Below are 14,177 nucleotides of genomic sequence, written 5' to 3' on the forward strand. Positions count from 1 at the left end.
ACAGAGTGGCACCAGGCTGGGAAGACATATGACTGGGCTAAGATGTCATTTCCTGCCACAATAGGAGCTACAGGTTTGGAAGCAATCCTGGCCAGTGCTCAGTGGAGACCACCAGCCCGGCGACCGAGGAGAAGGGGCAGCAGAGACCCTCTGTTAGCTAAGGGGGGATCCTGAGTGGGCTAGAGCTGGAAGCACAAGGTCCCTCCTAGACAGCAGCATCAACCTCACAGGTTTGTCACCTAATGCACACTGGAAGGCACCCTGGCCATGACCAAGGGTTTTCCAGGAGGGTTTCAGGGAGCACCATGCATGAGATGGAGAACACTGAGGAGAGATGACTCGTGTCATTCATCTTTCTGTCCCAGAACCTGCCACGGAACAGGGCACCTATCAAGAGCCCACCAAACATCTGCAGACCTAAGCTGGGTCAAAGAAGAGGACAGCACTTCCTAGACATTCCAAGGTGGAAGGTTTAGTCCAAAAATGTCCACATGGCATGTTGACTACCCTGGCCAACTCACAGATTGTCAGACAGATGGGCAGCAATCCTAAGAGACTGCAGATACAGGTGGATGAGAGGGATTATCTTCACTGGGTGAGAGATGAACAGAGCAGTTTGGGGAAACAGTGCCCAGGTTTGGAGAGGACAAGAGGGAAGACAGCAGTGGGCCGGACGCCAGGTCCACGTCAAAAACATGGAACCCGAGTTTTGTTGCTTGGCACCTGCTCATTGTGCAGAAGGTTCTTACGCATTTAAAGCTGAGAACAGCTGATGTTATCAGCACATCTCATTTCCCAAAAAGTGCAATCTGCCTCCACTGCCATGTCACGTGGAAGCCGGAGCCCAGGAAACATTTGATTGAGACCGTGAGCTCATGCTGCCTGAGTGTAGATCTTCTCTAAGTGGGAAGTAGGAAGCAGGGTGATTGCAAAGATACCTCTCACCCACTCAGTAGAGGGGCAGCACAGGCCAGCACAGATGCCCACTGAACAAGACAGACTGCCTGCCACCAGGCCCACCTGCCTTGGGTCCTAGGGTGCCAGAACGGGGGAGGTGGATGGGGAGCTGCTGCCCCAATGAGCTTGCAGCTGATTTGCCTGATGCCCTCCCTGCGTTTCCTCTTCGTCATGGGAGAGACTTATGTAAACTTCAAGCAGGAAGTCAGGGAGGCCCCAGTGTGGCAAGGATGGCTCTCACCCTGGTCCCCAGGCTTGGGATCACCTCTCTGCCTCACATCTTCCCAGGGGTGTTCAGACTTTGTGGGGAGGCACTGGGGTGGTGGTGATTGTGAGGACTGAGGGAGAGAGGGAAGGATGATGGCAGCTCACCATCCACAGCTCTGACCACAAAACATACACAAACTGAAGGAAGCAGCTGTGCAACAGAAATAGAATCAACATAGGATGGGGGTGCGGATGAATAAGCAAAGGCGAGGAGGAAATTGAATTGGGCAAGTTGGCATCCCCTTCATAAGCCAACCCTCAGATTCCTGGTCCGGTCCTCAGTTCTCCCTCCACTGCCTGGCATGTAAGGAGGCTCTGGTGAGCGCTTGCTCGTAGCCTTTGCTCTGCCAGGGTGAATCCTGTTCTCATTTCCCATCTATGTAATTCAGGCTCAGAGGAGGGCCTGGAAAGGAACCCTGGGGTCCCCTGCCTCGTTTCTCCAGCCTGGGGACTGGCCTCCTGTGATGAAGAGCCCTTTGATGGCCCTCAAACCCATGACATGAGGACTAGAGAGAAGTAACTTGATTAGCAGGTCCTAAGCCCAGAGCTGCCCAGCACCTCAGTCCACTGTAGATCTACCTCCCACACCCCGAGAGTGGAGACTGTTCTTAATGCTAAAGACTTGGAAACACTGGGTTTCTGAAGGGTGAGGAGATAATCAGCCCACGGTGCCTGCTGAGACTCCAGGAACTGGAGCACCTGGCCCTATCCATGGACGTGCTTGCTTGTTCTCACTGAGCAGTGCCCGTGGTGGCTGGCAGAGCCGGTGCCAGGCCCCCATGCAGCATGCAAAGCCGGCATGCACACTGCGCTCACCCTTTCAGGAGACGGCAGCCCCACCAGGAGCCAGCTGTCCCTGCTCCTGCTGCAGCACGCCTTCTAGAGCCACAGCTGGGAACACTGCTCTGAGCTGTCAAGTCCAGGAAAGGGCTCAGGTGGTTAACGGGAAGTAATCTACTCAGTGTCAGAATCAAACTGCAGCTCCAGAGAGCAGGTCAGGGCCGGTGTGTGTGGGACCCCTGCTGAGCCATTCTCTTTCTCAGCAGGGGGCAAATAGTTTGGGAAGGGGGGAAAGCGGGCTTGCTCTCCTCTGGTCCCATCCTCCACACACATCCCGCTTGACAATCTGGCTTCCCAGTCACTGAAAGGGTGACTCTGGAGCATGCTTTCAGCCTCAGCCTCTCCCTCCTTGTCCACCCTGGCTGGGCTCCGCCTGCATTGCCCCATGCCATGCCCATTACCTCCGATGCTGGTACGGTACCTGCGGTTGGAGTAGCTTCAGAACACAGCACCCAAGATGGCCAGACAGAGGGAGAAAGGATGGAAAAGGGAAGAGAAAACAGAGCACAAGTGAAACCACAGGACAAGCAAGCAGAGAAGGTTCCAGCCCAAACCTTATGCAGACGGCATGGCCAGGTGCTGGCTGCTGGCCTGAGGATGCCAACTGGTATTCAGGGTTCACGGTCAACTCCACCTGAGTCAGGCACGTTCCTACAGAAACCTTTCCACCTGGGCCTTGGAGACCTTTCTAACACACTGTTTCTACCTTGACTCAAGGACTGGACATCTACGAGGTGGCTGCAGAGACAGTCCACTCAGAGGATTATGTTCCCAGTTCTGTCCTCAAGAGCATATCCTGCTCTGGCTAGGTTGGCATGACCTTTGAGCAGGCTGGGTGACCCTCCATGATGCCAGGGGTTGAGGGGATAAGGAGTAGGTGGTGTGGGAGGAAATCAACTCCAGTCAAAAGGATGGTTTCTGTCTTCAGGGGAAGATGCTGCATAGTGGGATGGATACGAGAGAGGGAGCGTGTTCAGCTGCACCCGCTCCACACCATCGCAACCTTGGAAGGCAGGAACTTTGAAAGACGGAGCCTGGAGCCCCTCTCCTGGTATTCCGTCCCTCCAATTCTTCCCTTCCAGTTGGACTTTATGAAGTTAGAAACCTAAGTTTGGACTGAGAGCCCTAAGTGAAATTCTTGAATTTTCTGCAAAGCCCTAAGTTAAGAACAAAGCCTCTCTTTGTCCTCTTGTCCCCCGGGGCTGCAGAACATTCTCTGTGGTGGTTACTGGGGCTGGACAATGGGGCTTTGTTTATCTGATGTTCTGTATTGGGGTGCACATAGGGAGGGAAGAAGGGGCTCTCTTTATCTACCTACTTGCAGAATTGAGTAATCAAGAAAGTGCATCACAGCCTGGCCTGGCCTTTGGTAACAGACACACATCAGTCACTAACCTAAGTCCCCTTGCCCTAATAAATTTCCCAAGTGCCCAGGGGCTTGGGAGAGTGCAGAAGAGCACAGCGGCAGGGAGAGCTGGTTGTGTGACTCACTCCTGGTTTCTGAGCCCGGAGAGGGATGCAGAGAGGGCTGTCAGCCTTTCTCTGCTTCTGCCTGGCCCCTCTTCTCCTGCCTCAGTGCTGGTGTGCTGGCTAGAGTGGTGGGGCTGGGGAAGGATGTGGGCAACTTGTGAAGCTGCCTGGGAGCCCGGGGTGACGTGGCAGGCCTGGTAGCCCCAGAGAAGGCAGCACGGATGCTCTCCTGGAATGCAGGTGGGGGCGGCACTCAGGAGACCCTGTCTGGGCCTGGGCCAGGCCGCGGGACCTGACCCTTCTGTGGAAAGCACTAGACACGATGACTTCTCAGATTCCAGGGTACCCACTCACATCACCTCTTCTCTGGAGTTTTCCCATGAAGACTGAATCCCCCACTCTGCCCAGCCACTGTGCCCCCTCATTTAGACATGCAATTAGATATTCTTATAGATGGCTCCCCCTCTAGATGGTGTGAGCTTCTTATTACCTTTGTATATCCCTTGTGTGTGGCAGTGTCTGGCACCTCACATTGTGGGTGCTCAAGAAATGGCTGTTGAATTGACCGTTGTATCTCTGGAGACACACAGGGGTCCCCAGCCTTTCCTAGGGGGTGAGCCAGTATTGAGGTTTTTGCAGCCTTGCCTCCTCCAGAGGTCCCAGGCTGCACATTCCACCTGACGTCAGCGTGTGTGTGGGTGAGCCTGGAGCCCCCTCTAGTGGAGTCCTCAGGCAGGTGCAGCTCCGGTGGGGGATGAAATGCTGCCAGATGACGCCTGGACCCAGGAGATGAAGAACTCATTTGCTCTTTGTGAAGCTGGCTTGGCAAACGGCTGTTTCCTAACTCCTCCTCCTCTCTGCAGCCTGACAACACATCTGATTCAGGCTGCAAGGAGGGACCACATTCTCTGCTCTACTCACGATGCCAGTAAGCAGCGTCGTCATGATGGTTTCCCTTACCTCCTTGAACCCATGTGCCTTCGAAGAAAGAAGGTTGTCCCCAGAGCCCTCATGGGGCACTCACAATCATATTCCTGCCTCCCTCAAGAGGTGAACACTCACTGTTCTTTGGAGTTCATTATGCTTTCTCTCATTTCTCAACTCATGCTCACTTCCTTATTCCTCTACAAGAAGGAAAGACGATAGATGTCAAGTGACTCAGCAAGTCAGGGCAAGTGGGGACCCAGGTGTGATCACAGAGGTCCAAGGACAGCTGGGCTCCAGATCCAACACCAGAACCTACCTCTAACACGTAAGATGGGTTCTCACCTACCAAGGGCTTGAGGACTTGCAAGCCCCATTTCCTCTCCATCCCAGGCAGCCAGCTACAGACCTCAGTGTGTTTCTCTAGGCCTCTGAACTAGCCGGGACCTTTTACTCCAGGGGCTTGCCGCCATGCACCTACCTTCATTCGGGGGTGCTGGTGACTCCTCCGTGACGGCTTCCCCAGAGCCCACCTGCGTCCTGGCGCTGAGGGTAAAGCGGTAGCGTGACACAGGGTCCGTTCTTTGCACCGTGAACTTGGTCTGATTGGGAGAGAAGTTTTCCACTATCTGCTTTCCTACTTTGGTCCCGTTAACTGGGGAGACAGAGGTAAGTGGAATTAAACTTTAGCAACGTTTATTGATGGGTTATATAATCTGCAAGCTGGAGGGAGAACACCTTCCTGACTTTGCTGGAAAGGGAAATGATAGCACCTGCCTGGTGATCTTAAAGGCTTGGTTCAAAGGCAGAGCGCTGGGCGAGAACTCCCTCTGGGCTCTTTGATTACGCCCAGGGTTAATCCTTCTTCACTGATCCTGTTGTCTCTAGCTCACTGAAGAGTTATGTGGCTGATTCAGAAAGATTCCGTTTATATTCTTAAGCCCTTTCAACAACGACAAAACTCTTCACTTTCTTTCTTCCTTTCAAACAGAACTAGGGCAACGCCACGAGGCCTTTTGATTTTTAATGCCTCCTTTGTAAAATGCCTATTCAATGGACCTCAAAGGGTGAAAGGGTCTGGTCCAGAGATCAATGCTGAACAGCATACAAGCACACAGTTGGCTATTAAAATTGCTAACAACACATCATTTGGCTCTTTGAGTTTCCCAATGAGGTATGTTACCTACTTTTGAAGGCCTAACGTGTTTCAAATGTAATGGTACTCCTGTCCCCGCACGGTGATGCTGAGCTCTTGAGGTGGGGTCTTTCCAACCCAGGCTCCTGATTCGGGTCACCCCACAGTCACCAGGCAGCTCTATATGCAGCTGCTTTATCATAAATGACACCTTGTCAAGGGGTGTCCTGACTATCTGTGGACTCCTGTGAGTATACTGTCTACCCCATCAGGTGGAAGCTCCAGAGGCTGAGGAACTCTCTCTCCTAGACTCTGTACGTGTTGGAGACTACAAAAGATCCCTAAAGGCCATGGCTGTCTCCCTCATTAGACTGGAGTTCCCTTTGTCTCATCAGTGAGACTAGAAGCTCCCTGCAGGCAGAACTATGCAAGGAGAGCAGGGATTGAGTCCCACCTGCCTCCCCTAATCCTATTGGGAACTGTTTCGTTGGTCCCTCCATCCCTCCACAATGCTATCTGCACCCACAGGCTTTCTACCTTGAGTACTTAGGAAAAGTGGTGAGAATGGGGTTTCTGGTTCCCAGATTATCTAAGAGAAAGGGAAGGGCAGAACGTACAGGCCACGTATTTGAGAGTGTATCCAGTCATGATCCCATTTGGATGCTCTGGATGATCCCATTCCAGGTTGATTGTCTCCAGGTTGGGCTGCCGGACTCGGAAACGCCTGGGGGCACTGGGTACTTGGGGAAGGAGGAGAGAGCAGGGGAGATGAGGGGGAGGGGGCAGGGAGGATGAGGAAAACACAAAAAAAACAAAGCACAAGTATGAAGGCATTGACCTCTGGACAACCCCCATGCTGGACACTGCTAAACTGAAGCCAGGGAGAACCATGAGACGACCGGAGCCCATTGCCCCATCCAGGATGCCATTTCCTCCAGGTCTGAAGACAAACATAGCTCAGACTCTGCTTTTTAAGAGAGGAAGAAGTAAATCAGGTTTTCTTCTAGCAACTACCCTGGATTAAGCACACATTAGGCTCTGATTCTGCAAAGACACCTCTAAATTGGGCAGAACCATTCCTTGGTAGAGAACCACTTACAGCTGTTTTGTACAGAGGCTGCAGTTCCCTATCCTCAGACAAGGATTCTCATCACTGGGTCCAGGCAGCAGGCCCAGGCTTCTGAGCTGAGAATGTTGGGTTCAGGGTTAAGGAGACAGAAACCCAGGGTGGAACATCCAGAAGAGGTGGGAGGGTGGGAGTGTTAGGGAGAGGCCAATGATGAAAACCAAACCAAGGCAAGGGAAAAACAAGGATAAAGAGAACGAGAGGGAAGAACAGAGGACAGGAGGAAGAGAAGAGGAAAAATGGGGAAAATAACAATTAAAGAGGGAGGGAGGAGAAACGGAGGAGGACGAAACAGATGCAAAGCAGATAAAAGAAGACTGGCAAGAACAGGGAAATAAACCAGGAACTTTGCAGTCATCTCTTAATTTATGAACTTGAATTTATGTGAAATAAAAAACAGGGGTTTTGGCCCCAGGGCCTTGTGAAACCATGGGCCTGCAGAAGGCGGGGCTACACTTGGGTATCCCTCTGCAGAGCCACCGCACACACACGCTGACTATCTCAGTGACAGCTTCTTGAGAATATGTGGGAGAACCGTGAAGGCCTTGGGTGCCGGCAAACAAATCAGATGGCTCCTGGCAGTCAGGATGGACGGCTGCCTTCTGCCTCGGAAGGTGGTGGGGCGGCCCAGGCGCCCGCCGTGCCCTCGGGGATCAGTCTGCATAGCCCGTCTGGAATTATGTCAGCAGACCTCACAGGTCTTCTCTTGAGATACAACCTCCTGGCAGGGCAGGTCACCTTGGTGGTGGTGCTCTGGGAATGGCTGTAGAGGCTCAGCTTGCAGGTCATCTGCCCCAGAGGCCTCGAAGAAGTCGCCTTGTGCCATCCATGCCGAGCCACGCTGGAGTTTCTCCAGGCCCGAGGTGTGTGCCACCCTTCTCCTGCCCCACCCTGAAGAGCTGCAGGCCAGACCTACCTCCTTCCGGGGTGGTGAACTCCTTGGTCTCACTGCGAGGCCCATCACCTCTCCCATTGACCACAACCATCTCCAGCTTGTAGTTACTGTAGGGGAAGAGGCGGGACACCACGCCACGGAGGCGGTCACCAGGGAAGCTGGCTTGCTGTCTCTTCTGAGACACCCACAGGTTCTTCAGCAAGCTGCTCTCCCTCCAGTAGTAGGCCTTCGGGACAGAGGCAGGCTGGTGAGGGGTCAGGCAGGCAGGGCCAGGTTAGTTGTTAGTGGTGGTGGTAGTGACCGGTCTTTCCTTTGCTTGCTACAGCCTCCAAGTCCCAAATGACCTCATCAGTCCTATCCAGGCTGAGGAAGCAGCCTTTTAATCCCCACTCATCAGCCACTCATGAACATGAATTTGTATTAAACAAGAAATAAGGGTTTTGGTTCCAATTATTTTCTGATCCATGCCACGTCTTTGGGGAAAGAGCAAGTTGGCCAAACTTACATCTGAGCTGCTCCATCATGAGACTGATTTCCAAGGTGGGTACCAGGTTGCTCAGGGAGTCCGTGCCAGAACCAAAAATAGTGAGCCAAGGGTCCAGGCATGGAAAGCTCCACTCTGTGCTCAAAGACCACATCACCTTGAATTGGATTAGTATGGTTTAGATTGACGGCAGGCAGCAGTTGAAAGGTAACAAGTTACCCCCGGAAGTCTGAACATGAGAAAGATTGATTTAATCCTTTGAAGTAAAATGATTTCTTTTCATATTGTTGAAAGACCTTTAGGGATGAGACAGTCACATGTCCACGTCAGTGGGATGCCAGGCTGCATGGTAGCAGAGCTTGGATGGGAAGGGACAGCTATGGAAGATGGTAGTGTTGGAGGGGACGGTGGAATGAGTTTGGGCAACATGAGGTCTTTAATTAGCAGTGGGTAAGAAGCCATAGGTCAGGTGGCCACGCCAGTGTCTCCCAGGCTGCCCGTGGCAAGGTAGGAAGGAGTCCAGACTTAGAGGGGGACCCATGGGGAGCTTTAGCCAGAAAAATCTCTAAGCAAGTAGGTTAAGGGTGCAAGTCAACTGTGGGGAAGAGCTCATTCAAGTGTACACATCACATTGCCTTCCTTCCCCTACTGGCCAAATTCATTTCCCAGGAAGAGACTAGCCTCTCTTGCTCTGCCTCCAACTGTCCATCAGCCAACTCTTGATGGCCTCTGAGGCCACAGAACCTGCATTAATCACAGTTACTGCCTCCCTCCCTCACTTTCCAGCCAACTTTTAATTAGTGCTACTCAGAAGGGAGCGCCGTGTATACCCTGGGTGCTCTCTCTCTTCTTCCCATCTGAGCTCACTCACCCTTTTGAAGAGGATGGACGATTGAGCAGAAACTGCTCTCAGGCAGGGAGAAGCCAAGGGCCTTGAAATTCCATATACTGGGTTATCTGGAGTTGGCTGCGGCAACAGGGAGGGCATTTGCACGCTTTCAGTGGCTTTGCCTGTTAGTTGTGGCTTAGGAGATAAGGAGCCCAGTAGGGGCCATTGGGAGAGCGGAGGGGTGTAGCTCAGCGGTGCCTCAACACTGCTCTGAAGATACATTTTTGCCCACTCATGCATGTATTCCAAATGCAATGTGCTACGCAACACCAACCCAAACCCACCGCCTTTCACGTGATTTTCTGCTGAGCAGAATCTCTCAGCATATCTGCTGGACACATCTGTGTGTGTGTGTATATATTATATATATAATATATAATTTTTAAAATTTAAATTTAGTGGGTTTTAATTTTAAATCCAGATGTGTATGTATATAAAATATATCATGTATATAATTTTTTTTTTCTGGGTATATTTTTGCACATCTAACTCTAGACATTATCTTCTTAAGTCAACCCTGGATTCAATAAATATCCCTAGGATTTCTTTCAAATATCTTATGCCCCGCATTTGCTACCCCTGGCCCTGGTTAGTGAGCTGGGTGGTTAGGTGAGTCCAGAGCTGGCTTCCTCACTCGGTACTCTCTGAGCTGGCCCTGGACCGTGTCAGGGTAGACGCGGTTCCACTGAAGGCTGATGGCTGTGCTGTTCATGACTCGGACTTTAACTTCAGTGGGCGCAGCCCTGGGATCTGCAATGTGTCGGGACAGAGAGTTGGTTATACAGGCAGGACTCTAGGGTTGCTTCTTTTTCTCTGCTGGCCTGGACCTGCACTCCACTCAACACTGAGCATTCCATGAGGGCAGGGGCCATGTCTCCTCCATCAGACAGTACTTGAAAAGGTGGTGGGGAAGGCTCAGGACAAAACGGTGGCAGTCCAGGTGGAAGGGACTCTGCCTACATGTTTAGAGGGCAGTCATCTTGTGCTGGGTAGTTTCCATCTGCCCCTTCATTTCATCCTCCACCCTTCCTCACCCTGCTCCGTGTCCTGGGAGGTTGCCCTCGCTGGACCTTATCAGCGGGGCTCCCATGTTCTCAGGCTGCCAGATGGGTTTAACCAATAGCAGGTGCCAACAGGAGGCCCCAGGGCAGGAGGAGAGGAAGGGTGGGTATCAATTCCCCTGGGTTCCTCTTTGCTGGGCTACAGGTTGACAGCCTTGTACTCTTCTACCTAAGGCCATGGCTCCTGAGGGTGGTCCTTGCAGGCTGTGGACTCATCTGTCCCTGTCCATGGAGGCTCGGAGTGGTATAATGGCTTCCTACTGCTGCCAGCCTTTAAGGTGGATCACATATCTTGCCGTTTTCCCTCTAACTCTGTCCACACGTGATAAATAGTACCTTCTGAGAGTGCGTCTGTTTCCTGGCAGGAAACATTACCCACAGGTTGAAGATGCCTTAATCTAGTTCAGGAAGTGATTCCGACCCTGCGACTACCTGGAAAGGGAAGCCCTCTCCCTCCCCTATAACTGATTCTTGTCCCTGTTTTCTCCACTGTGCTGCAAAAGCAGCTCTGCCTCGTCCCCTCTAATCCATCAAAGCATGGGCCGCAGGGTAGGAGCATGCAATGGAAACTGTGGGCTGGTCCATGAAATCCATGACCAGATGCCACCCTTTCTGCACTTACCATCCAGTAGTACCACTGGGCTCCTGTCTGGAGTGCCCGCCACCATGGAGGTGAGGAGTGGGATGGACAGAGGACCTGCTGACCCTCTTTGCTCATCTCCCTTGTGAGTCCAATCCATAATCACCTCTGGGAAAGTGGGGCCCAGGGCCCACCCCTGCCTTCCTCCATCTCACTGTTAAGAATGCCACGGGCCCTACTCTTCATGGCTCCTTCTAAGTTCCCCCCACCCAAGACTGTCCCTCTTCCCTTCCTTCTGCCCATTCCATCCACCTACATGATCTCTTCTTCCATCAGACCCAGACCCAAGAGGGCACAAAGGCCCTCAGCCAGGAGGGGACTCCTTGACATCCCTGCTTTGTTTAGCAGCCTACGGGACTGATGTGCTGGGGACAGCGAGGCCACCACCGTCTGGGAAGTCAGGCATATATGTCCATGTATATGACCAGAATCTTGTTGTTTTACCAGGGGCCAGCCCCCAAAAACCTTCTCTTTCTGTGCTCAGTTCCCAGGGCTGGGAGCCGCAGCGGGAGCCCCAGCAGGGGCTGGTCTGGGGCGCTCCTGTCTGGTGCTGAGGAGGCCTCCCAATCCCTCAAGGCTTCCCTGGGGGAACCTCTGGCCTGCTGCCCTGTGGAGGTGTCTAATCATAGCTCTTTAGGATGGGTAGTCTTGACGTTCTTCTTGGTACTAGCATGGCTCAGCAGTAAGGCACACTGCCAGGGGATTGGAAGACCTGAGCTCTGTTCTCAAGACCGATGTTGACGACTATGGAACACTGTTGAGGGTTTTCCCTTTTCTGGGCCTCAGTTTTCACATCTGTGAAATGACAGCTCTGGACTGGGTGATGACATTCAGTAATTCCAACTATGTTCAGATGATGATATTTCCACTCCTGACATGACTGGGTGCCTGTCTGCTCTAGGTCACTACAGGACATTTCTCCTTCCTGGGAACTGGCTGACTTCCCATACCCACCCCAGGTTTCTTGGCCTGTCAGCATGGCCTCGTGCGACCTAGCCACAAGGGTCCTGGTTGGGGGATGGGGAGGAGACTACTCACAATCTTCTCCGGAGTAACCGATGACAGATTCTGGCTCAGGACCCTTCCCGAAGTCATTTTCAGCCTGGACTCGGATCTCATAAGGTACGTAGACCGGGGTCTGCCCCACCACGTAGCGAGAGCCCCACACTGTGACGTTGTTCCAGGCCTCTCGAGTCTCTCTCCGCCTCCACTTGACAATGTAGCGTAGGTTGGGGCCAAAGGCCGAGGTGGCATTCATGGGCTGGGCAGAGGGACAGACAGGCTGGGGAGGCTGCCGGAGAGGGGCCCAGATCCACCCACAGCTTGCCCTCTCTTGCTGTGCCAAGCATCCCTTCCAGATATGCCCCACACTGGCCCGCCCCCTTGCAGGGTAGGGGAGACCACATCCCCCACCCCAGTGAGTCCCCCAAAAGTCCAAGGTCCTGTGAACCCAGCAGCATGCAGATTTTCTGTGACAAAGGCTTTGCCTGAGACGCAGTTACTCTGACTCTGAGAGCCACCCACATTTGCAGGTGCAAAGGTTTTATTTTCAACAAAACTCCTTCCTGTGACAGGAGCAACAATAAATCAAAATATAGACAATAAGGTAAACTTCTCCAAAGTCAGAGGAAATGAGTTGTGATTAACCACAGCATGGCTCCTGCTAATGAACTCAAAATTCCAGAATGGATTTTAGTTCTACCAAATTTGTGTGTGTCTGTCCTGTCCTTCCCAAGAGGTCAGAGTTCTTTAAGCTTGAGTGTGATTCTGCTCTTTATTTTCTAAGGACCTGTCCCAGGAGTCAGTCCCCTGGGAGCCTGCTATACAGAGCCATAGACCAGGGTCCTGCATCTGGGCTCAGTCCAGCTGCTGTTGCCCTGTTTGGCCAAGGCTGCCGTGGGAGCAGCCTTCAGAAAGACAGGGAAGGTCATGATCCCAAACACTGCATCTCCCTGTTTCCATTACTTGTGGCAGAAGTTCAGAAATGTTAATATTTCAGTGGCTGTGTTTGCATTCTCAGACTGGGGAGTGGTTTGGGAAAAAAGTCGTTTTGAGACCACATACTCCAATTTCGGTTTGGAAAATGTAGTCAGTGAGCCGGCATAAAGATGGGATTTTATAAGACCTGAGGGAGTCTTTGGAATGACCTACTCCATTCTCTGACCAAAAGAAAGCCTGTACTGGACACATCTCAGATGTTGGTCTCTCCCCACCTCCCACAAATCTCCAGTGAAAGGGCCCTAGAACACACCAAAACTTGGTTTGGTGTTGTGCTTAGATGTTTTCTAAAGTCTAACCCCAGTCCCTCCTCCTTCAAGAGAAGTCCGCTTGATTTTGCTGCATCCTCTATGCATTTGGCTAGACTGGCAGTCGGTGGACCCTGGTCCCCTCTGCTCTCATCTCCTCTCTGAAATCTTATGCTTAGACATTTGTCCTGTTTGGTTTCTGGATGCCCAACTCAGAGAGGAGCTTGGTTTCTCAAAGAAGAATGGCCACCAAGACCAGCCAGAGAGTCTGAACCGCATCGTGGCCTCGTAGTGTCGGGGCATCAAGGCAGAGGGGCTCCTGGTGCCTGCGGCAAGGGGAGCTGCTCCATTGGGGCTGGGAGGGCCTCTTACCGTCCACGTGATCTCCATGTTGTTCTTTCTGGTCCCCTCTCCCTTCACGTCACCAGGATTGGACTCGGGGGCTGGAACCCAAACGGACACAGGTTCAAGTCCAATTTGTGCCTTACCAGGGCAAGGTAAGGAACCTTCCTCCGTCCCACCTGATGGGTCTGTTCTACGCTCCGAGTTTCTTCAGCATCTATGTACACGCTGGGTCTGGTGTGTAAATGAACTTACTGTGTGCATGATGTGCCTTCTGAGCTGAGATTTAAACTCCCAGAGCAGGGCTAATTTCTTGTGAATTTTAATCCTCTACCAGACAGCATTTATCATAAGGCTTTCCACACTGTGGGTGGTCAGTAAGCCAACTCAGTGTGGATTAGCTCCTTTGTGGATTATCCACTAAATGTGTTTCATACCAGAATGGCTTATCCCTGGCATTTAACATTTTTTTGGGGGGCAGCATCTCTACCCTCTATGAGCTGGTGTGATTTCAGAAATCCAAATACTACCCAAGAGTGTTAGGAAAAGAAATCTGATGTAATACCAATTTATATATTTCTCACATTGAATTATGTATTTCTGCTGTACCTCTTTGCCATAGCTCTCCCCTTTAAAGCAGATAATCAAGAATTACTAATAATAAAACTGGAAGTTAGCGTTTATCATGTGCTTACTACATGCCAGGCATCATGGTAAGTACCTGAAACACGTTCTCACATGTTCACAACAGCTCTGTGATGTAGGTGTTAGTACTCTCTGCTTTACAGATGAGGAGGCCGGGCCTTGGAGAAGTAACCTAAGCTCACATGGCTGGGGATGGGGGGAACTCAGTGTGAGTTTGGGGTGCGGAGTTTCGGAGCCTTCTCTGGCAGCCCTGGGG

At 52.0% G+C, this 14,177-nt stretch overlaps 1 protein-coding gene across 20 annotated transcripts in view; it reads right to left on the reverse strand.

The window, feature by feature from the left end:
* Positions 1–14,177, reverse strand: part of NFASC (neurofascin) — a 201,247-nt gene that overhangs the window by 28,210 nt on the left and 158,860 nt on the right. For 13 of the 20 annotated variants that reach the window (XR_012091204.1, XM_073011570.1, XM_007988770.3 and 10 more), the window contains 7 exons: positions 13,307–13,377; positions 11,727–11,949; positions 9,622–9,737; positions 7,636–7,840; positions 6,211–6,333; positions 4,940–5,113; positions 2,486–2,500 (listed from right to left, as the gene is read on the reverse strand). Coding sequence is in view for 19 of the 20 variants with exons in the window: in XM_073011570.1 (XP_072867671.1) it covers positions 2,486–2,500; positions 4,940–5,113; positions 6,211–6,333; positions 7,636–7,840; positions 9,622–9,737; positions 11,727–11,949; positions 13,307–13,377 (927 nt within the window). In the remaining variant the exon portion in view is untranslated. The remainder of the gene's footprint in view (positions 1–2,485; positions 2,501–4,939; positions 5,114–6,210; positions 6,334–7,635; positions 7,841–9,621; positions 9,738–11,726; positions 11,950–13,306; positions 13,378–14,177) is intronic. The other 7 variants (XM_073011572.1, XM_007988775.3, XM_007988783.3 and 4 more) reach the window with 3 other exon arrangements.

Source organism: Chlorocebus sabaeus, chromosome 25 (genome assembly GCF_047675955.1).
Source record: "Chlorocebus sabaeus isolate Y175 chromosome 25, mChlSab1.0.hap1, whole genome shotgun sequence".
Lineage (NCBI taxonomy): Eukaryota > Metazoa > Chordata > Mammalia > Primates > Cercopithecidae > Chlorocebus > Chlorocebus sabaeus.